The sequence below is a fragment of the Staurois parvus genome, unplaced genomic scaffold, assembly GCF_062004578.1.
Source record: "Staurois parvus isolate SC_StPar_1 unplaced genomic scaffold, SC_StPar_1.0 ptg000062l, whole genome shotgun sequence".
In the NCBI taxonomy this organism is placed as follows: domain Eukaryota; kingdom Metazoa; phylum Chordata; class Amphibia; order Anura; family Ranidae; genus Staurois; species Staurois parvus.
Window position 1 is genome coordinate 833,110 of NW_028317858.1, and position 24,005 is coordinate 857,114.

Sequence of the window (24,005 nt, forward strand, 5' to 3'; positions counted from 1 at the left end):
TCCTTCCTCCAATTCCTTCAGCAGGTCCGCTCTCTTCCTCTCAGGGGGACCCTCCAGGACTTTCCTCCATGCTCTTCTTCTTTGTCTTTGTTGGGGAGGCTCCCCATCGACCACCTGTTAGGGCTCCCTGGATTGCAGGTCGGAATCTCTCCTGCTCCGTCAGCCTCCGGCGGCCGGCTTTCTTGCCTCCCAGAGGTGCACTGCGGCCGGTCACATGTCCCGGCCGCGCCTCCCTGTCACCCGGCAACCAGGCTCGACGTCCAGGCTTCAGCGTCCCTGCCTCTCTCCGCTGGTCTCCACTCTCAGCTCCGGGGAGCCGCTCAGCCAGAGGAGCCCGCCCGGTCGAGGTAGGTCTCTACCCTCTAGACCTCCATATGCTAGGGGGGAATTTTAGAGTCCAAGGGGGGATCGGTCGGAAGAGGCCCGTGCGGGAGCTCCTACCACGAGCTCTCCGCCGCCGCCATAGTCAGGCTCCACCCCGTCTCCTTGATGTTCGACAACTTCTGCTTCTGATCACCTAGGCGATCTCAGTGGAAGTGGGAGTGGGTACTGTAGCAAACTTGCTCATCAGAGTTGGATGCGGAGTTCCCCTTTTTTCTATTAGGAGTATTCCTCAATCCTTTATTCTCCTTCCCCCCTCCCTTCCTGAGAGGCACAGTGACAGATGGTGTGTGCTGGTTATGGGTCAACCATGGGTTAAGGCATCCTTAGTTCGGTGCCGAGCAGTCTGCGAAAGTGTAGCCTTCCTCACCTAAGTCATTATAAGGCCAGTGTTCCTCAGAGAATTGGAAAGCACTGACCCAAGAACCTGTGTAGGCTCACACATCATAAAACAGATAAGGCAGCTTCTCCCAGGAATTGAAAGATATTGTAACCTCATAAAACCTAACAGTTAAAGGTGACAGAATGAAATGAACATTCCTCAAGTCAGGTTTTTCCCCTATGTTTCATGTCATGGATTATGACAGATGTTGGTTCTAATTCAGAGTTCGCCCGACTGACCCCTCCCAAAACAGCGTATTGGCCAGTATTCAGAGCCCCCCCCCCTGCAGGGGGACTTTAAAAGACAGGCTGGCAAGCCTAAAAAGTTCAACTGAAGAGATCTCCTAATTTTAACATCTCCTAATTTTAACATCGTAACAGCAGGAGATCAAAGACCCTTTCTGCTCTGCAACTTGGATCTGCTTACCTTAAGGCTTAACATGGCAAGTAACTTAACCTTTTAACTTCTCCCTGTTATATCTTTGCTGTGCTGGCTGTTTCCTATTTTTTATATATAAATATATATATATATATAGTTACATTTTCTTTGTAAATATTTTATTGCACCTGTTTGACTCTTTTAGTAATAAATCTTTCTTTCTGAAAGTGTTAAACTGTTTCTAAGCGCTTACTTGCAATTCACGAATTCCTGCCTTTTGAAGAGATGCTACTGTGTTTGTTTAATCCTCTGCCCAATTGGCCTGCGGTGACCATATTGGACAGGCGACTTTTCAACCATTACAGTGTATATTTGATAAAGAGAGTTTCCCCTTTCTCTGTACAAAAAGGGGTGGTGGCAGTGAAGGGTTAGTTGCATAATTAACCCGACCCAGTAACAAGCGCATTCAGGCTGCCGGTGCGTCGATTGCGTTCCATTAGCTGGACAATCGTTGTGCAGGGCGCAGCTGAGTATGGCATTGTTACGCACGTCACATCGCGGTTTTAGATCGGCCGGTCCTTTGGTCATGAGTTTGGTGAGAAGGTCTGGGGTCTGACGCCGCGGGCGTGACGTATTATTGTTGGTTGCGGTCGTCGCATGTTGAGGGTGGCAATCAGGCGACAGTGACAGGTACCTGTCAATTTCGGGTACCCACTCCCCCCCCGGCTCCCCAAAGGTGCCAATCCTTAATGGGAAGCGGGGGACCAATCTTTAAAGCGGAACTTCCCCTTTTGGGTGGAACTCCACTTTAACCCCAAAGGCCGAAAAATACCTTTGCTGGTCAAAACATCGTTTTTATACTTTTGGGGATAAGCCCCATACATTACTTGCTCGGAAACTTACACCACGGGTTTACTCCCCAGCCCTACCGAAACTACGCCTGAGTAATGGACATAGATCTCAGAACCCTCAATTGGTGGTGCGTGAGTTTTTTTATTTCTATTCTAAATTTTATTCCCAACCAGAACCAGTCCACCCATCTAAATTCAAAACTTTTTTTCAAAATCCCCCCTACCCTGCATCACTTCAGCTCATATGGAACTCATGGAGCGGGAATTTCAAGCAGCGGAGATCGCAGAGGCAATAAAAAGCCTGAATTCCTCTAAAGCGCCGGGACCAGACAGCTTTTCGGGACATTATTACAAAAAATATTCCAAAGCCCTAATCCCCCACTTATGTTCTTTTTTCAATGATATTTGACAGGGTACTCCACTTCCCCGTTTTGAAAATAATGCATTTATTCATGTCTAAACCAGGAAAGGATCAAGGTGACTGTGCGAATTATCGCCCAATCTCTCTCATTAATGTAGATCTCAAGATTATGACAAAGATATTGGCATGTAGATTGAATTCCTTTTTGGCAAGCTATATCCATCCAGACAAAGTGGGATTCGTTCTCCATAGACAAGCACCTGACCAAACAAGGCGACTGATAGATATAATATCTGCACTCTAATTGGGATATTTGATTTTGGGATATTTAAGGCATATGATTCCCTGTCTTGGGAATACTTATTCTATACACTAGATCGTTATGGGTTCGGCAAGAACTTTCTTACCATACTCCATATGTTGTACAGTGGACCAATAGCCAGATTGCCGGTCAAGGGATATGGGTCGAATTATTTTTCCATACACAGAGGCACAAGACAAGGTTGTCCATTGTCCCCTATTTTATTTGTCCTGGCGTTGGAGCCTTTAGCCATCAAAATCAGGACAAATTTGGATATATTGGATATTCCATGTGGTGACCGGGAACATAAGTGTGCCCTCTTTGCAGATTATCTATTAATGCTCTTGACATCCCCGATCACATCTATTCCTAATCTGTATAGTGACTTATCACATTTTACAGCGCTCTCTGGCCTAAGGGTCAATCACGCGAAGTCCCTGGCCCTGAATCTAACTCAGGATGTTCCTACAGTGCAGTCTCTACAACAAAGTTTCCCTTTTAAATGGCATGTGAATACCTTACCTTCTAGGCATTAATTTAACCTCGTCAGTTGACTCCTTGTATCAACAAAATTATTTCCCCTTATATAAAAAATTGAAAGATGATCTTTCTAAATGGGCTGTTCATTCCTTATCATGGTTCGGTAGATTGTACTCTGTAAAAATGAACACTTTACCTAAACTTCTGTATTTGTTCCGCACCTTGCCGATAATGCTAAATACAGTCAGGTCCATAAATATTGGGACATCGACACAATTCTAACATTTTTGGCTCTATACACCACAACAATGGATTTGAAATGAAATGAACAAGATGTGCTTTACCTGCAGACTGTCAGCTTTAATTTGAAGGTATTTACATCCAAATCAGGTGAACGGTGTAGGAATTACAACAGTTTGCATATGTACCTCCCACTTGTTAAGTGACCAAAAGTAATGGGACAGAATAATAATCATAAATCAAACTTTCACTTTTTAATACTTGGTTGCAAATCCTTTGCAGTCAAATACAGCCTGAAGTCTGGAACGCATAGACATCACCAGACGCTGGGTTTCATCCCTGGTGATGCTCTGCCAGGCCTCTACTGCAACTGTCTTCAGTTCCTGCTTGTTCTTGGGGCATTATCCCTTCAGTTTTGTCTTCAGCAAGTGAAATGCATGCTCAATCGGATTCAGGTCAGTTGATTGACTTGGCCATTGCATAACATTCCACTTTTTTCCCTTAAAAAACTCTTTGGTTGCTTTTGCAGTCTGCTTTGGGTCATTGTCCATCTGCACTGTGAAGCGGCGTCCAATGAGTTCTGAAGCATTTGGCTGAATATGAGCAGATAATATTGCCCGAAACACTTCAGAATTCATCCTGCTGCTTTTGTCAGCAGTCACATCATCATTAAATACAAGAGAACCAGTTCCATTGGCAGCCATACATGCCCACGCCATGACACTACCACCACCATGCTTCACTGATGAGGTGGTATGCTTAGGATCATGAGCAGTTCCTTTCCTTCTCCATACTCTTCTCTTCCCATCACTCTGGTACAAGTTGATCTTGGTCTCATCTGTCCATAGGATGTTGTTCCAGAACTGTGAAGGCTTTTTTACATGTCGTTTGGCAAACTCTAATCTGGCCTTCCTGTTTTTGAGGCTCACCAATGGTTTATATCTTGTGGTGAACCCTCTGTATTCACTCTGGTGAAGACTTCTCTTGATTGTTGACTTTGACACACATACACCTACCTCCTGGAGAGTGTTCTTGGTCTGGCCAACTGTTGTGAAGGGTGTTTTCTTCAACAGGGAAAGAATTCTTCGGTCATCCACCACAGTTGTTTTCCGTGGTCTTCCGGGTCTTTTGGTGTTGCTGAGCTCACCGGTGCGTTCCTTCTTTTTAAGAATGTTCCAAACAGTTGTTTTGGCCACGCCTAATGTTTTTGCTATCTCTCTGATGGGTTTGTTTTGTTTTTTCAGCCTAATGATGGCTTGCTTCACTGATAGTGACAGCTCTTTGGATCTCATCTTGAGAGTTGAAAGCAACAGATTCCAAATGCAAATAGCACACTTGAAATGAACTCTGGACCTTTTATCTGCTCATTGTAATTGGGATAATGAGGGAATAACACACACCTGGCCATGGAACAGCTGAGAAGCCAATTGTCCCATTACTTTTGGTCTCTTAACAAGTGGGAGGCACATATGCAAACTGTTGTAATTCCTACACCGTTCACCTGATTTGGATGTAAATACCCTCAAATTAAAGCTGACAGTCTGCAGTTAAAGCACATCTTGTTTGTTTCATTTCAAATCCATTGTGGTGGTGTATAGAGCCAAAAATGTTAGAATTGTGTCGATGTCCCAATATTTATGAACCTGACTGTATGTCGGACTTAAGAATCTTCCAACAGGTGTTACGGTTCATATGGGGAAATAAGAGACCCAGAGTGAACAGACGCACACACTTTTTGCTCCAAGATCTATGGGAGGACTGGGGGCCCCGGACCTATCCAAAAATTTTAATGCGGCCCAATTGGCCCTATTATTACACTTCCACTCCAAACGCAACCATGTGGATGCAGTTGGAGTCATCCCTTATCCCTAATACCCCGATCAGCCATATGTTGTGGTTGAAAGCTAAAGATAGACCCACGATATTATGCCCCACATTATCGTTCTCTCTGTCCTTTTTGGTTTTAAATCCCCCCATACTCCTTTGGCTCCTCTGCTGGGTAACCCGGCGTTTCCCCTGGGCCTCTGCCCCTCTACCTTCACATGGTGGACTAATAAGGGATTTCTTCGGTTGGCTGATTTTTGGGACCCTAGAGGCCTTATACCTTGGTAAGTATTTCAGGAGCAACATCACCTCTCCATGAGGAAACTCTATTGCTTTTCTCTCTGACCCCAATAGAATGTTTATGCAGAACTTTGGATAAACACTAACAGTTGACCGTGGAATATTTAATAGCAAGGAAATTTCATGCTTGCATTCACTGAGCTCCTGAGAGTGACCTATTCTTTCACAAATGTTTGTAGAAGCAGTCTGCATGCCTAGATGCTTGGTTTTCTACACCTGTGACCATGGAGGTGATTGGAACACCTCAATCCAATGATTTGGAGGGGTATCCCAATACTTTTGGCAATATAGTGTATATACCAGTGGTCACCAAACTGCATCCCGGGGGCCGGATGTGGCCTTTTTCTTGCTCTTATCCTGCCCTTGGGGCAATATTCCCACATTGACATAAATGAAGGAGTGCAATTTCTTTCCAATGACACCAATGATGGGGCAAAATTCCTCCCAATAACACCAAAATAGGACACAATTCTTCCCAATTTTGTCCCAAAGATGGGACACAGTTCCTCTCCTTGCTCAGTCTTGTCCCAGTCTTCTGGGACATGTCACAGGTTCCAGGAGGCTGCGGGACCATTCACAAAGCTTAGCAAGCCTTGCTCATGCACAGTGGGAAGTGAAGCCGCAAGGAGTCAGGCCAGCTTCCCACAGTAAACATGTCGGTGCTGGGGATCTGAAGACCAGACCTGGGTGAGGTCAGCGCTGGATCCCTGGGCAGGTAAAGCCTGGTACACACAGGCAGCTTTTTTTTTTTCATTCAAACCAGGGGGCTGAATGAGATGAAGCTGAGGAGCATGCGGCACAAAAATGCGGTGTTAGTATAGCAATCTCCCCGCTGTGCTATTGTGTTCTGATTCTAACGGGGGGACCACCCCTCTTGCCAGAGCACACTGGCCAATTTCTGCGATCGCTGATCAGATGCCAATTGGCTGCTGTTTTTCCAGCATGCCTGTTTGACAGAACCCGAACGTTCAGTCAGCTTCTGTCGGACAGGCTGCTGTACACATGAGCCGAATGTCGGCCAGTTTCTGTGGAACCATTCAATATTCAGCCCGTCTGTACAAGGCTTAAAGGATAAGTTCACCTTTTGTAACATTTTACACCCATATTCAACATGTAACATGTTACTGTAAGAACGCCCCCTGCCACTCGATCCCCCATTGTGACAGCTACCATGTTTCTCCGAAAATAAGACACTGTCTTATATTTTGTTTGGCTCAAAAAAACACACTAGGTCTTATTTTCGGGGTAGGTCTTATTTTTTAAATGTCCAGGTGTGGGCAGGGGGGGCAGAGGTGAGCTGCAGGCAGTTGTGGATGAGGGTTACTATGGAGAGGGCCGGTTGATGACAGTTGTGAGCTGCAGTCAGGTGTTGCAGGGGTGACTTGACAGGTGAGTTTCAGACAGGGTGCAGATATGAGCCACAGACAGGGTGCAGGGGTGAGTTGCAGATGGGGAATGCAGAGGTGAGCTGTGGCCAGGGGGTGCAGAGCTGAGCTGTGGCAGTGGGGTGCAGAGCTGAGCTGTGGCGGGGGGCTGCAAAGGTGGGTTGCAACTCAGCTCACCTCTGCACCCCCCCAGCTGTAGCTCACCTATGCGCCCTGTCTGCAACTCACCTGACTCGATTTACCTCTGCAACACCTGACTGCAGCTCACCTTTGCACATCCCCCCTCCCCCTCAACTGCACTCATATGGTTAGCTAGCTTTGCAAAACACAGCTGTCAGCAGCCAGCCCCTCCCTATAGTAACTTTCGTTTCGGGCCCTATCTTCCCACACAGTGCACCAAGCGCACTTACTCACTGCTCCGCCTCTTCCCCACTGGCCGGTGATCACCCCTGGGGCATCGGCTTCCATTCATTAGGCTGTAGGAGGAGATGCCCCGCCCCTAAACATGCTGCATACTGCACCCGCAGATATCTGTTCCTTCCCTGTCCCACAGTAAGTACCGTGGTAGGGAGGTTCTGTGGGAGCGGATGGTGCTGTCACTTCAGCCACGCTTTTGTGTTTATAAGAGACAGTAGATATGGGTGTGCGCATGGCCAGTGCCGGAATGGTGTTCCACCATGTTCTGGCTGAAAAAAGCCCTGATCACAACTAGGTCTTATTTTCGGGGTAGGTTTTATACTTTATCAATTCCCAAAAATAGCACTAGGTCTTATTTTCTGGGTAGGTCTTATTTTAGGGGAAACAAGGTAGCAGGGAATCTTCTCCCCCCCCCCCCCCCCTCCACTAGCTGTCTCAACTTTTAAAAACGAAGCTGTGCGGGGCTCCGCCCATCCGGCTGCCTCATTTAACCACAGAGTTCTGTGAATGGGAAACTACAAGTCCCAGCAGCCTTTGCAGATGTCGGCTTGTAGTTCTCAATAAACTACCAGAGCGCTGTTGAGATCTGTGGTAGTTCATTGATTCTTCCTGTCAGTGTGAAGCTGCCTGCCCTATGAGGGGTGGGTAGACAGCTGACACTGACAGTCTGCAGTAGTCCTGCATTGCACCCACGATCTTCTGGTCACTGCAATGCTTTTCAGGCTCCTAAAAAAAAATAGTAAACGTTCTTTTTTTTTTCCATAAAAGTTTATTGAAATAACAAAAGTAAGATGACAGGTAAAAGGGGTATACATCGAGATGTAGTATTCACATTGGATATGTAAGTCACATTGAGCTGAACATTGTGTGCAATCCTAATACACACAGTAAACCTCAATCAGTAATTATGAGAGTTACTTTTCCATACCGATAGTTTGATAATAGATAAAACATTGTAAAACGGAACACACAGTGGGTAAAATCGCAAGTCCCTGCCATCCATAGTCGTTTGACATGCTCAGTAAGATAGGTAATGGATAGATAAGGGCGAGTGTACTAGTACCCTACAGTGTGTTTTAGAAGGGGTAAAGTCTGGTAGGAGTCCGTATGGGGGCGAACGCTGCACCAGTTCGGCTATGCTTTTTACTGGACTGCAATGTAGGCGTCTTATGATGAGGGTAAATACTGCGTGAAAAGGGGCAGTATTTGCACAAGTAGAGAATGTGTGACTAGAAGGAGGACAAATAGAAACAAAGCGTAGTAGTTAGTCTAGGAGCCTGCAATGGGATGAAGAGGGGAAAAAAAAGCAAAAGGTGGGAGAGAAAGGGGGTGAGAGGAAAATGGGTAGAATGGCCTTGGCAGGGAGAAGTCAATCGAGAGATCGTAGGGAAGGAGGGAAAGAAGGCATATTTATATCTCTCCACCAAGGGGTTCCAAGAAAAGACCATGGCCGGATATTTCAGAAAAGAGCGTTACACGTTCATCAGTGAATATGGAGCAGTGAAATACAGTATGACAGAACCAAGGAGATGCCCAAAGGGTTCGCACTCAAAGTTTGCAGGGAAGGCACATGTCAGGTATCGTGTCGGTGAACGCACATTTTTTTACACGCAAAACAATAGGCATTTTTTTTTTAAGTGAATTTATCCTTTAAGTGTCTTGCAGTATTTGTAGCTGCTGACTTTTAAAGTGGTTGTAAACCCTTCCATATACCCAGAAAAGTGACTGGTCTCATGTGATACACAGAGATGACAAATCCTTCTACATAAGTGGTACCTGGCTACAGGGGTGGACTGACAACTCATGGGTCCCCTGCGCAATAGGGGATCATGGGGCCCCTGTGTCCTTGCCCAAACTCAAAAAAGCCTATGAAAAAGGTACCAGGGGCATCTCATGGGGCCCCCTACTGACCCCGGGCCCTCGGGCAGTGCCAGAGTTTCCAAATGGCCAGTCCGCCCCTGCCTGGCTATTAGCAGTCTTCTCTTCTCTTCTCTACATCCATTCAATGTGCTAAATTTTAAAGTTTGTCTTAGAGTTCAGAAAAAAGGGGGCAAGAAGCTGAAGTTACACACTGCAGAGCTCAGTGAGGAGATCTCCAAGAGCTGATTGGTGGGAAGAGACTCACCCCCTCCAAGCAGCTCACAGGAAAAGAGCTGAGGCTGTCAATCTGCTGGAGGTCCCTCCCTTGTCACCATTTTTCTCTTAGTGTCAGGAAAGCTTGTCAGAAGTGACTCACATGCCGATAACAGAGGAATGAAGGTTCACAGTTACGGGCTGGCATTTATTCTGATTTATTATGATTGTGGGTGGTCAAAAAACCATGAGGTTTCCCTGTGGCCGTGTTTTCAAAAAAGATGCATGCACCTTTTTTTGTGCTGAAACATGGACACAGCATCCCATTTAAATGAATGAGCTGCCATACGTGAGTAATCACAGGCCAATCAAACCACAATAGTGTGAACAGAATTGAGACAAGTACACACTATAGAGGTATATGCTTTGTTCATATTTCATGTCTGAGGTTAACAACTACTTTATTGTTTTGTTCTAGGGTGAAGATCCTCGTAAAGTGTTAACAATTGCAAGCTGGAAGCTGATTGGTTGCCATGCATAACATCTTCAGATTCGGTCTGCTCCTCTATAAATGTGTTTGCAGTCACACAGGGAATATTGCATTCTTGAAATAATCATCATGCTGCAGTTCGGCATGATATATTTATACAGGGGTTAAATTTTCGAGTCCAGACCTACTAGCCGGTAACAAAACTTACTCTCCACCAGTTGCCCCACCCAACCTTGACCGGGTCCACCCCCAACCCCACCCACAGTCTGCCCCAAACCCCACCCGGCCCCACCCCCAACCACGCCCCCTTAAAGCTTATGAAATTACATTTTTCTTTAGAATAAATAGTCGAAAATATAAAACTGTACACAGTAATGTATATCCCAGCTCCCCTGTACTCCATTATAGTGATATGACATATATACAGTAAGGTATATCCCAGCTCCCCTGTACTCCATTATAGTGATATGACATGTACACAGTAATGTATATCCCAGCTCCCCTGTACTCCATTATAGTGATATGACATGCACACAGTAATGTATATCCCAGCTCCCCTGTACTCCATTATAGTGATATGACATGTACACAGTATGTATATCCCAGCTCCCCTGTACTCCATTATAGTGATATGATATGTAGACAGTAATGTATATACCAGCTCCCCTGTACTCCATTATACCGATATGACATGTAGACAGTAATGTATATCCCAGCTCCCCTGTACTCCATTATAGTGATATGACATGTATACCGTATGTATATCCCAGCTCCCCTGTACTTCATTATAGTGATATGACATGTATACAGTAATGTATATCCCAGCCCCCCTGTACTCCATTATAGTGATATGACATGTACACAGTATGTATATCCCAGCTCCCCTGTACTCCATTATAGTGATATGACCTGTAGACAGTAATGTATATACCAGCTCCCCTGTACTCCATTATAGTGATATGACATGTATACCGTATGTATATCCCAGCTCCCCTGTACTCCATTATAGTGATAGACATGTATACCGTATGTATATCCCAGCTCCCCTGTACTCCATTATAGTGATAGGACATGTATACAGTAATGATTACTGTATACATGTCATATCACTATAATGGAGTACAGGGGAGCTGGGATATACATTACTGTATACATGTCCTATCACTATAATGGAGTACAGGGGAGCTGGGATATACATTACTGAGTAATGTATATCCCAGCTCCCCTATTTTTTTTTTCTTCTAAGTCCGCAATCCCAGCTCCCTTATACTCCATTATAGTGATAGGACATAATGTATACAGTACTTACTGTCCCCCCGAATCCCCCCGCGAGGGTGGAGAGGGTGTCTCCTCTCAGCGGAGGAGAGCGGACCTCTCCTGCACCTGTCCCCTCGGCGGCAGTGCCACAGATTCTGGAAACCGGAAGTTGTAAACCGGAACTCGGCTTCACAATGAGGCTTGGAGCGCAGGTGCAGTCGCTCCATGCTTCATCTGTGCTCACCGCTCGCCACAGAGGACATTCTCCTTGCATTGGGCGAGCGGCTTTTTCAAGCCCTGATATATTACACATAGCAGCACTTAATTTCTAGCTCTCAGGAATTCCTATCCTTTTATCTTTGTTTCTGCTCTTAGCACCCGGTCATACCGGTGCAATTTCAGGTGTGCTTTGCAAATTGAAATCGCACCTGAAATCACATCTAAGTCACCAGTCGCACCACTGTGAATTAAAATTGCGCAATTTGTGTGCGATTTCAGGTGCAATTTCTGAAGACTTTATTGCTATTTGTGAAGATTTTCAACAATTTCCTGCAATTTGCAGTGCGATTTCCATTATATTCTATGTACCTGAAATCGCAACAAAACTGCAGAAAAAGTAATGCAAGAACTACTTTATAAATCGCGCTGCAGCAAATTGCACGTGTTAAGACACTAACATACATTAGATGCGATTTCATATGTGATTTCAATTTGCAAATCGCACTTGAAATCGAACCGGTGTGACTGGCACTTAACCCTGGTTCACGCCGCCACGATTTCAGGTGCGATTTGGGAATTGAATTCGTACCTGAAATCAGATCTAATGAATGTGAATGTCAGTGTCTTAAAAGTAGTTCTTGTATTACTTTTTCTGCAGTTTGTTGCAATTTCACATACATAGACTACAATAGAAATCGCACTGCAAAATGCAATGGAAAGCGCAAGAAATTGTTGGGAAATCTTCACAAGTTGTGAACAAATCTTTAGAAAACTCGGTGAAATCGCAAACAAAACGTGCAATTTTAAATCACATCCAGTGTGAACCAAGCCTAAATCACCAGTCACACCGCTGCAATTTAAAATCTCACAATTTCTGTGCAATTTCAGTGCAAGTTAAGGTTATATTCTATGTATGTGAAATCACAACAAAACTGCAGAAAAAGTCATGCAAGAACTACTTTAGAAATTGCACTGCAGCAAATGACAAATGTTAAGACAATGACATTCACATTCATGAGATGCAATTTCAATTCCCAAATTGCACTTGAAAACGCACCGATATGACTGGGCACTAAAATGTGAATGTCAGTATCCTAACATGTGCGATTTGCTGCAGCATGATTTCTAAAGTAGTTCTTGCATTACTTTTTCTGCAGTTTTGTCGCAATTTCACATACATAGAATATAATGAAAATCGCACTGAAAATTGCAAGAAATCCTTGAAAATCTTCACAAGTAGCAATAAAGACTTCAGAAATCACATAGAAAATTGCACACAAAACGCACAATTTTATATCGCAGTGGTGTGACAGGTGACTTAGGCTGGCCCATACACTATACAATTTTCTTACAATTTTCTGCCCAACTTCCTTTATATATACCTTCAGCTATGTAGTGCAAAATCCTGGATACAATTGAAAGTGCTGTTTGGTTTTGACCTCATATTATATGGTTTTTGGTAAATCTAAAGCAAATTTCTCAAATTCACAAATTTCTCAAGAAAATGGTATAATATATGGCCAGCCTTAGGGTTCATGTACACGGGACGTTTGGAAAACACTTCTGAACGATGGAAACTGACTGCTGGAAAACGTAGGTTAAAAAATGTCTGTTTAGCCGTGTTTGCATACCGCGTTTATGCGCTTTTGCGTTTAGAAGCATTTTTTAAAGATAACCTCAGGAGACCTTCCAAAACGCAGAGAATGCACTGAAAAACAGTAAAAAATTAACTATTTCAGACATTTTGAGAGAGAGAGAGCAGAAGGAAAAACTGTGACATCGTGTTCAGGCACTTCATCACAGGCATTGAACACTAAGGGCTCATGTACACTGCAGCTGATAAACTCACGTTTAGGAGCGGTTCTGCATTTTTTTCAGCAGCCCCTGAACTCTCCCTAATGTTTTCCTATGTGTCCATGTACACACAGGGGTGTATTTACCACATGGCAAACACTGCACTGCCCCTCAGAAAAAGGGATGGAAGAAAGGACACAAACGGCATGGGGACCTGGTGGGTTCCAAAAGAGGCTGCGGGTTTCATTACATTTTACCCTCAGCCCGACTCTCATTCCAGGGGATGTCAGGAGCTGCAAAGATGAGTGTGTTTCTTTCTCTCGCCATGGGGGATGGTGGGTGGAGTAAGGAGGGCAGTGGTAGTGGAAGGCTGTCTCGGGTGGGGGCAGGGGTGTTCTTGGTCAATGTCAGGCTCTCTCTATGGGGGGGCGTGCAAATTTTGTGTTGCCTAGGGCAGCACAAAACCTAAATACACCACTGTGTACACATCTTTCTTTTACAGTCCCTTACGGGCATTTGAGTTTACAGTCGTTTTTTTGGACACAGAAAACTTGCATTCAGCAGTCAATTTTATCAGCGTTTCAAATGCAAAACACTTGTAAATGAGGCAAATCACGTTTACAAGTGTTTGCATCTGAATTTTTTTTTTAATTTTTCCAGTTTACTATGCTGTTCAGAGCCTTTTTTCATCATGAAAAATGCATGCAAAGCCTTTTCAAGGTACTCAAATGGACAAAACACTGAATTGTAATGACCAATTCACACCTCAGACCTCTCCCACCCTTGGAAACGATATGTTAATGATAATTCACACCTCAAATTCCTCATAGCGACCCCCTGCCAGGTGACCTTAATGATTCAATCCACCAGACACCTTTCCCACCCTTGGAAACAAAAGATATGTTAATGATCATTCACACCTCAAATTCCTCCTGAAGACCCCCTGCCAGGTGACCTGAATGACTTGCTCCAGCAGAGACCTTTCCCACCCTTGGAAACAAAAGAAATGTTAATGAGCAACTCACACCTAAGGTAATCTCAACACGTACTGCTGTCTCTGCTTCTACTCTGTATTTCTCTGAAACAATCTGAAATAATAATTTACCACTTTTCAGGGCATTCTGGTCATTTGGAAGGTTCTCCTGTGCTTATCTTTAAAAAACGCTTCTAAACGCAAATGCGCATAAACGCGGTATGCAAACGTGGCTAAACAGACGTTTTTTAACCTACATTTTGCAGCTGTCAGTTTCCATCATTCAGAAGTGCCCCATGTACATGGGGCCTAAGAGTTAAAAAAAATTTCAAACGCTTATAAATGCGATTTGCCGCATTTACAAGTATTTTGCGTTTGAAACACTGATAAAATCGACTGCTGAACGCAAGTTTGGTGCATTCAAAAAGACGATTGTAAACTCAACTGCCTGTAAACAAAGATTTGCTGCGTTTACAAGCATTTTGCATTTGAAACACTGATAAAATCGACTGCTGAACGCAAGTTTGGTACATTCAAAACAAAGATAAACAAAGATGTGTACTTGGACACATAGGGAAACATTAGGGAGAGTTCTGAAAAAAAAACGCTGAACAGCTCCTAAATGTGAGTTTATCAGCTGCAGTGTACATGAGCCCTTAGTGTTCAATGCCTGTGATGAAGTGCCTGAACATGATGTCACAGTTTTTCCTTTCAGGAGTAATAACACAAGCTGCCCATGTGACTGTGCTGTTCATCCAATAGAGTAGCAGGACGTGTGATGGGGGTTGAGAGAGAGGCTTGGAACGCGGAAGTCCAAAGTCCTGCAGTAAGAAGCACAGTGTGTGTGCTGACCATGACTAGATCGTCCTGACCTGCTGGAGAGTAGCACTGCATGTCACTATGGCTAAAGCAGTAGCTGGAATGGTGAATGTCTTGGAGTCATACAGAGGGAGAGACAGACTGGTGAGTGAGGCTTGTGGCAGCCTGGACAGGGTGCTCTCATAGACTAAAGACAAATGCTAGCCCCCCATTTCATGTGGAAACGAACACCTCCTAGGTTGTCTTATATTTTGCTTACTCAGGCATTTAGATTTATGTGAAAATCTACAGCATGCAAGAAGAAGGAAATCCAGCAGATACTTCAAGCAGGTCTGGAGGCATTTTATGACAGACTGTGAGCAGGCAGGATTTTATTGCAGAAGAGCCATGCGATCAGTCTTCTGCGGGATGTCTGACTCCTGCACATTCCCAGTGACATCATCCCACACCAGCCAATGGACCAGGAATCCAAACCATTAGAGAGCAGGTGAGTAAAGTGCCTTGTGTTCCACTTTAAATGATAAGTTCACCTTTTAGTAAAACAAATAATAAATGCACATTTTTTTTGCAGGTAAACAAAATATGCATTTATTATTTTTGTCTGTAGGAGCTTGGAAAATGTTGCACTAGCGATCAGCAGATCTCTGGTGCCATGTAGGTCTCCTGCAGCTCTGTCAGTGCATCTGCTTGGATGTACAGGCAAGCAGATACACTGACAGGAAGAATGAACGGCGGGTAGTTTATTTTTAATTTTTTTATTTCAGGTACTTATATAGCGCCGTCAATGTACGCAGCGCTTTACATATATATTATACATTCACATCAGTCCCTAACCCTCAAGGGGCATACAATCTAAAGTCCCTACCTTACATTCATACAAATGATGATTGAGGGCTACAAGCTGGTGGCTGCTAGGGCTGTCAGGACTTGTAGTCTCTCATTCACAGAGAACTGTGAATGAGTGACGTGGCTGGGCGAGCAGAGTCGATTTTTAAAAACATTTGACAGCTAGCGAGAGGGGTAAGATCCTCCGCTAGCTGTCAAAGCAGGGAGCAGCGGCGGTCTGATCGTAATATGTTTCATGTACATCCTAAATATGGGTGTAACATGTTACGAAAAGGTGAACTTATCCTTTAAAGCACATTCACACTAGCCCATATGCTAAAATGCTGCAGACTGGTGTGCGTAGGAGTCATACTTTTGAGTTGCAACACAAGGCAACGTTTCCTCTCTTTAAAGGAAATCTAGGGCCACATCACACTCATCTCATTTTATAACATCTGCATTTTAATGGTAATACAAGCAATAGTTATATTTGACAATCCAATATAAGCTTCTTGAAATATCCTGTTTCATGTTTGAGTTCTGCCTGTCTGCTGGTCATCTTTTTCCACAACCTCCTGGATTCCCTGCATTCTTTGTAGCTTCTTTTATGCTATTTACTTTCCATTTATTAAGGAATACATATCCCATGGTACCTTGCTGCCTGCAAGCAGTTATTCCTGTAATGACTCCGCCTCTTGAAACTCCTCCTCTCATCATCTCTCTAGTTCAGAAGGCAGGCTCTCTGAAATTTGTGACACAGCAGTGCCTATTCACAGGGAATAGTGAATACGTATATTCAAGGAGGTAAATGTGTGGGGATCATAAAAAAAAAGTAAGTTTACAGTCTTCAAGATCATTTAGATCTGTGGTCTCCAAGCTGCAGCTGTCACAGAGCAGATCGGCACTGATGATCAGTGCCGCCCAGCAGTTGCTCCCATCAGTGCTGCCCTGCCTGATTTTGCGTACCCCTGCCACCCTGTAGCAGTATTTTTGCTATAGGGTGGAGGGGAAGTAGTTAATTTTGTATCTGTTCATTCCTGTAATGAATAAACTTCTGTCTGCAGATGAAGTCCGTTATCCAGTTAAGCTCCACCCTATAGCAGGTTTACTGCTACAGGGCAGACGCTCTGCGCAGAATCACCATGTGGCTTTGCCTTCCCAGATATGGGGTGCTCGCACGCTGCCCTACCCATGCTGCCATTGGTTGTGTGTAAACAAGACATATCTCTCTCCTGTCAGCATGGACATGCTGCTTTCTGTCTCTCTGCACAGTAGAGAGAGAAAGCAGCATGTCTCCCTAATAAGGGGGACACAGTGTAAGCACAACACACAGTTAACCCTTTGATTGTCCCAGATGTTAACCCCTTCCTGCTCAGTGTCATTATTACAGTCTCAATGCTTTTTATTAGCACTGATCATTGTATTAGTGTCACTGGAGTTGTCAGTGGCCATTAGTTCCCACTCAGTGTCAGAATGCCCGCCGCAGTCCCGCTATAAGTTGCTAATTGCCACCATTACTAGTATGAAAAAACAAATAAATAAAAATTCCAGTATATATACCGCCATTTGTAGACGCTATAACTTTCACTGAAACCAATTAATTTATACGTATTGGAATTTGGTTTTAGCAAATACATGTAGCAAAATACATTTTGACCTAAATTTTTGAAGAAATTACATTTTTTTTATTGGATATGTTTTATAGCAAAAAGTTAAAAATATTGTTTTTTTTTTTAAGTGCAAAAAATAAAAAATGCAGAGACGATCAAATAACACCGAAAGAAATCTCTCTTTGTGGGGAAAAAAAGTGTTTTTTTAATTAAATGTTCCTCTGTTTAACCCCTTATTAACCTTTAGTTAATTAACTCATTATTCTCCTTTCATTTTATATTTTCCTGATGATTTTTTTTGTTTCTAATTTATGTAGCTAATAATATTTGAACTTTTTTTTGTTTGTTTTGTTTGTTGATATTTTTACACCTTTAACATATATTTACAAATTTCACATTTAAAAAAAGTGCAAAAGTGAAAAAACCCACCCGCTTTCCAGTGTTTTGTACCAGAGTAATTCTTTTAGTGTTATTTTAAAACAGTAACACTATTTTTAAACTAACACTGCTCAAAAATTGAAAAAGTGTGTTTTGTTATGTTTAATTGTTTAAGGATTGTTGCACAACAATATTCACAAAAAGAAAGCCTTGTTTGTCCTAAAAAAAGCAATATACCTATTAAGTTTTTATTTTAAGTAATGACAAAGTTATCACCGAATAAACAGGTCAGAAGCAGAAATGTAAAAATTGCTCTGGTCCATACGGGGTGAACAGGTGTGAGAGGCAAAGTGGTTAATTACGGGTCTGAACACAGCTGCATTGTTTTCCATGGAATCATTCACACAGGTGCATAAACATGCATTGCATTCAGATCCTTAAGGGCTCGTTCACACTTGGCTGTTTTACCAACGCTTGCCAAACGCCCCTATAGCATTTGGCAAGCCTTGGTCCTGCGTTTGCGGAGCGTTTTTTAATGCTCGGCAAACGCCGCATGTGCGATTTAGCGGCGGTTGCTAGGCGTTTGCCGAGTGTTAATAAAGCCCCACAAATGCCTATAATGCAGTTTGAGTGGTGTTACCGCTCCGTAAACGCCGGCCAGGCGTTTTTTTTTCTTTTTAGCTTACCAATTCTTAGATGAGATGAATGCAATAGTTTTTTTTAGGCTTTCTTTCCTTCATTTTCATCTGGAGATCTGGCCATTAAGGCTAGGCTCACATATATGTGGGTACAGGAATGCATATAAATTGCACACATTCCCACAGCCACAAGCAAACCAAGTTGCTCAGTCTTCACTTTTCTTTTCGTTTGTTAACTTTTGGGAGGTCCTTCTTTTCATGGGTTTATGTCACTGCTTGTGTAATGTGAACACTTCCTAGTGGCTGCCCAGCAGCACAGTCCACTCAGGTTGCAGAAGAGAAGTGAAGTCAGGCGAGGGGTCTGTAGGGTTTTGGGGGTCTCAAGCAGATTGTGAGAGCCGGATTAGCGACCCACCCCACCCCTACTCCCCCTCCCCTGCACCCAGAAATGGCAGACTTATATCCTGCTGTATCCTAATATATCTTGCATCCCCAGGTAAGAAGGAAAAAAAATATTAAGTCTTGCAGGATGGGTTGGAGATGAGTGGGAGAGAGGGTTTAAAGTTTGTTCATATTTTGCCCAGAGTGGGCTTTAACCACTTGCCTTCCTGAGGATTTACCCCCCTTCCTGACCAGGCCTCTTTTTGCTACTCGGTGCTGCACTAATTCATCTGATAATTGCGCGGTCATGCAATGCTGCACCCAAACGAAATTTGCGTCCTATTTTTTACACAAGTAGAGCTTTCTTTCGGTGGTATTCGATCACCTGTGCATTTTTCACGCTATAAACAAAAAAAGACCAAAACTTTTGAAGAAAAACAATATTTTTTACTTTCAGCTTTAAACAATATATAGTAAACTCAAAGTTAGTTATAAATTTAGGCCAAAATGTTTTCTGCTACATGTTTTTGGAAAAAAAAATCCCAATAAGTGTATATTGATTGCTTTGTGTGAAAGTTATAGCGTCTACAAACTAAGGTATAGATACTGCAATTTATGCCATTTTTTTTGCTATACAGCGCTGCCCTAGTTTAATGGACAATTGCGCGGTCATGCAATACGGTACATAAAAAATTTATGTTGTTTTTTTCACACAAATAGAGCTTTCTTTTGGTGGTATTTGATCACCTGTGCACTGTTTATTTCTGGCGCTATAAACAGAAAAAGTTTTGAAGAAAAAAAGTTTTTTTGAAAAAAACAATATTCTCTCATTTTGGCAAAACTACATCCCCCAGAGGAAGCTACAAGTCCCTGTAGCATAACGCGTAGGGGAGGGGCAGTGACGTCACCACGCATCCGCATTCAGACACAGCGAGTATTAACAGTGTGCGCAGGCACACCAACAAGGCTGATCTCACTGCTATCCGCGGTTATATATATGAAAAGCGCATTTCATTTTAATCACATGTGAGTGTATTACTAGCGCACATTAAAGTCTTTTATCCCGGATAAGACCCTATGTACCTCTTTTTATTTTCCTTATGATCCATGGGAGAACTGGATTAAGGAGAGTGCTGGGGAAGGAGAGACCTCGTTTACCACAGTGATTCACAGTGCAGCTTCTATTGTTAACCATTGTAGCTATACAGCACATGCTATTACAAAAGAGAGTATACTGCATTCATTCTTCTGTTGAACTTATAAGGAATTTGATATCATCTCAGTGCATATGGGACTATTCATCCTTAATTTAAAGTTATAGTTTGTTTTTATTTGCAATCATTATTATTATTTTTATTTACAATTATTTTTTCTTTTATACAGTTATTGGCACAAGGTGCACGAATGTTTATTCACAGTGATATTTAAGAGAGATTAATATACATTGGTTTAAATCATTTTTTTAATTTTAAAACAATAAATAGAGCGCGGCACCCAATCTTTTTATTACCCTCAAATGACCCCTTTTCGGAAAGTAGACACCCTAAGCTATCTGCTGAGAGACATATTGGGGTTTATTTATTAAAGCTGGAGAGTGCAAAATCAGACTCACTTCTGCATAGAAACCAATCAGCTTCCAGGTTTCATTGCCAAAGCTTCATTGAACAAGCTGAGGTTAGAAGCTGATTGGTTTCTATGCAGAAGGGAGTCTGATTTTGGACTCTCCAGCTTTAGTAAATAAACCCCATTGAGTCCATGGAAGCTTTTTTTTTTTTTTTTTTTTTTTTTTTTTTCCACAAGTTTCTGGAAAATGACAAAAACATTTTTTTTTTTTACACAAAGTTGTCATTTAAATGATTTATTTCTCGCACAAGCCATGGGTATATGTGGAATTACACCCCAAAATACATTCTGCTACTTCTACCGAGTATGGGGATACCACATGCGTGAGGCTTTTTGGGAGCCTAGCCACATACAGGAGCCTGAAATCCAGTGACCACTTTGAAAGCCTGAATGTGCGTAACTTCCTCATTACTTCCTCACTACCTATCACAGTTTCGAAGGCCCTGACATGCCAGGATAGCATCAACCCCCCCCCCCCCCCAAATTACCCCTTTCTGGAAAACTGACACCCCAAGGAATTTAAAAAGAGGCATGGTGAGTATTTTGCAGATCTCATTTTTTCTCACAAGGTTTTGAAATATAAAAAAAAGAATAGAAAAAATATGTTTTTGTATTTTTTTCTTCTTTTTCCAAAAACTTGTGGCAACAAATGAGATCTGCAAAATACTTACCACGCTTCTTATCAAATTTCTTGGGGGTGTCTAGTTTCCAAAAATTGGTCATTTGGGGGGGGGGGGGGTTAGGTGCTATCCTGGCATTTCAGGGCCTCCGAAACTGTGATAGGTAGTCTGGATGTGTAATGAGGAAATAAAGCCCTTTAAAAGCCTGAAGGTGCCTATTGGATTTTGTGGTCCTGTACTTGGCTAGACTGCCAAAACGTCTCTCACATGTGGTACCCCCATACTCGGGAGAAGTAGCAGAATGTATTTTGGGGAGTAATTCCACATATACCCATGGCATGTGTGAGCAGTAAATCATTTAAATGACAATTTTGTGTAAAAAAAAAAAATATATATATATATATTTTTTTTTTGTCATTTTCCAATAACTTGTGGTAAAAAAATAAATTATTCTATTGATTCAACACGCCTCTCAGCAAATAGTTTGGGGTGTCTACTTTCCAAAAAGGGGTCGTTTTGGGGGATGGGGCATTCTATGCCCAGCATTAGAAGTTTATGCCACACATCACTCACTCTTCTAACCACCTAAAGACCAAGCCTTTTCTGACACTTTTTGTTCACATGAAAAAAATCAGTATTTTTTGCTAGGAAATTAATTTAAACCCCCAAAAATTATATATTTATATAGCTATTTTATATAACAGACACCCTAGTGAATAAAATGATGGGTACTGCAATTTTTTATGGCACATAGTACTCGCGCAGCGATTTTTCAAAAGCAAATTTTTTTTTAAAAATACACTTTTTTTACTTTTAATGCACAAAAACACACTATAATGGCCAATTGTTTGGTAAAATATAAAATATAATGGTATGCCAAGTAAATAGATACCAAACATGACATGCTTTAAAACTGCGCATGCCTCATGCAATGGCGACAAACTGCATACATTTTTAATATCCATAGGCAACTCTTTAAAAGCCTTCAAAGGCTACCATTTCAGATTTACAGAGGAGGTCTAGTGTTAGAATTACTGCCCTTGATCTGACGTTCATGGCATTACCTCACATGCATGGTGCAACCACTGTTTACATACTGGCACAGGGTCAACGCTTGTGCACACAAGTGTGCGCGCATGGGAGGGGCAAGTTTTTTTTATTTATTTATTTTTTAAGTTATTTTGATTTTTTTTATTATTTTTACACTGTACCTTTTCGGGTTTTTTTTTGGATCACTTTTAACGCTATCACAGGGAATTCAAATATCCCCTATAACTTCAATGGACATTGTCATATATTCTTTTTTGAGAAATCTGGGGTCTATCAGACTCTGGATATCTCCTCTGCCCTTACATTATCTAATCAAACCAAAATCGGTGTGATCAGATGCTTTCCGAATTTACAAATGGCGCTGTTTATGCCCTGCGAAACTGAAGTGATGAAATGCTCGTAGCTTCTGATTTCTTAGGCTATAGAGATGATTGGCACCACTCTGGTCTCCAATCAGCTCTATGGTCAGCTGGCAGAAACACTGGCTGCATTCTCAGGTTCCCCTGATGGCACGGGACTGCCTAAGAAGGCCGTGGAAGGCAGCGGGGGAGGGGTGGCATCATCTCCCGCTGCTTGTAAAAGCAATCCTGCAGCTAATTAGCCACTAGCATTGCTTTTACATGAAAGCCGATCGCCGGCTGAAAAAAAACAATACCAGGATGATGCCTGCAGCTGTAGGCATCATCCTGGTATAACCATTCAAAGTCCAGTGATGTACCAGTACATCGCTGGTCCTTGTTGGGTATATATACTATGTTCTTTTTTTTCTTTTTTGTATGCAGCCTGTGGACTGTATGAAAAAATGAGAAATCTCTGCCAGAAAAAGTGTGTGGTATGCCCACCATTAGAATATACCGCGCTGCATCCACCCACTTCTAATGGTGGGCACACATTAGGTCACACTTTGCCACAAGCGCCAGTTCCAAGATTGAACAAATGTCTATATAGTGGCACGCTTGAATAAAAATTGTCCACGTTTAAGTGGTACCCCATATGGAAAAAGGATGACACCAATCCCAAACTATCTTGCCACTGCTCCCCATGTAGTCTGGGCATCCGGGGGCTCCACGTGACTATCTTTTCCCTCGTAAATCCAAAACCTATAAGTATGGCCTGTTGCCCTCTAACAGGTCTTCTACATCTTGACCCCATATCTGGCACACTTGCAGGGGAGAAATTGTTTGAATGCAAGGCGGCCAGAAAAATTAATGAGGGACTCATCAATGCAGATGTTTTGCTGGGGAGTATAGGCATCTGCAAATTTTTGGTAAATATGATTTGCGAGAGGCTGAATTTTGTGGAACTGGTCAAATTAAGGGTTACCCCGAGGATGACAGAGTGTATTGTAGTTGAAATGCATAAAACACATTATACTCTCATCTATGCCTAGAAATGGCAGCAGAGAACACGGGCATATGATGAATTGGGTCTGCAGACCAATACAACCGCAATTCATTTCTTTTAGTAATGCCCATGTTCAGGGTTAGGCCCAAAAAAAATGTAAATTCGAAAACCGTAATGAGTTTCCATGCGAATGGTCTGGCAAGGTTTGAATTTGGGTTGGCGGCAATAAATTGTTGTGCATATAAATTGCTTTGATCCACAATCAACGCATACAGATGTTCCGTGAAAAACAGCTCCAAAAATCAAGGAGGTATGTGAAAGACCAGGATGTACTAGGCCACTGGTACTCGCCAGTTCACCAAAAGGTGGCACTAGCACTGGCACTCTACTGCATATGAGAGTCATCAAAATTTACTGACAAGTGCTAACAGAGATCAGGCCTGATTCTGCCAACACTGCGGTTTTGTGTGCAATGTATCAAGTGACAGTGACCTACTGACACTGCACTTGCTGGGGGAAAAGGGGGGGGGGTAAGCGTAGGGGCTAAATGCAGGTGCCGGGGCTGATCCCGCTAACACTACGTTTTTGGGGACACTATACTAATGTGAACG

The 24,005-nt window shown here is 42.8% G+C and overlaps 1 protein-coding gene across 4 annotated transcripts in view; it reads left to right on the forward strand.

The window, feature by feature from the left end:
• Positions 1-14,905: 14,905 nt before the first annotated feature.
• Positions 14,906-24,005, forward strand: part of PEX11G (peroxisomal biogenesis factor 11 gamma) — a 38,242-nt gene continuing 29,142 nt past the window's right edge. For 3 of the 4 annotated variants that reach the window (XM_089668753.1, XM_089668751.1, XM_089668752.1), the window contains exon 1: positions 14,906-15,069. In XM_089668753.1, the coding sequence (XP_089524879.1) occupies positions 15,007-15,069 (63 nt within the window). In that variant the 5' untranslated portion in view covers positions 14,906-15,006. Of the gene's footprint in view, positions 15,070-15,188; positions 15,413-24,005 lie in introns of all 4 variants that reach the window. The other variant, XM_089668754.1, reaches the window with a different exon arrangement.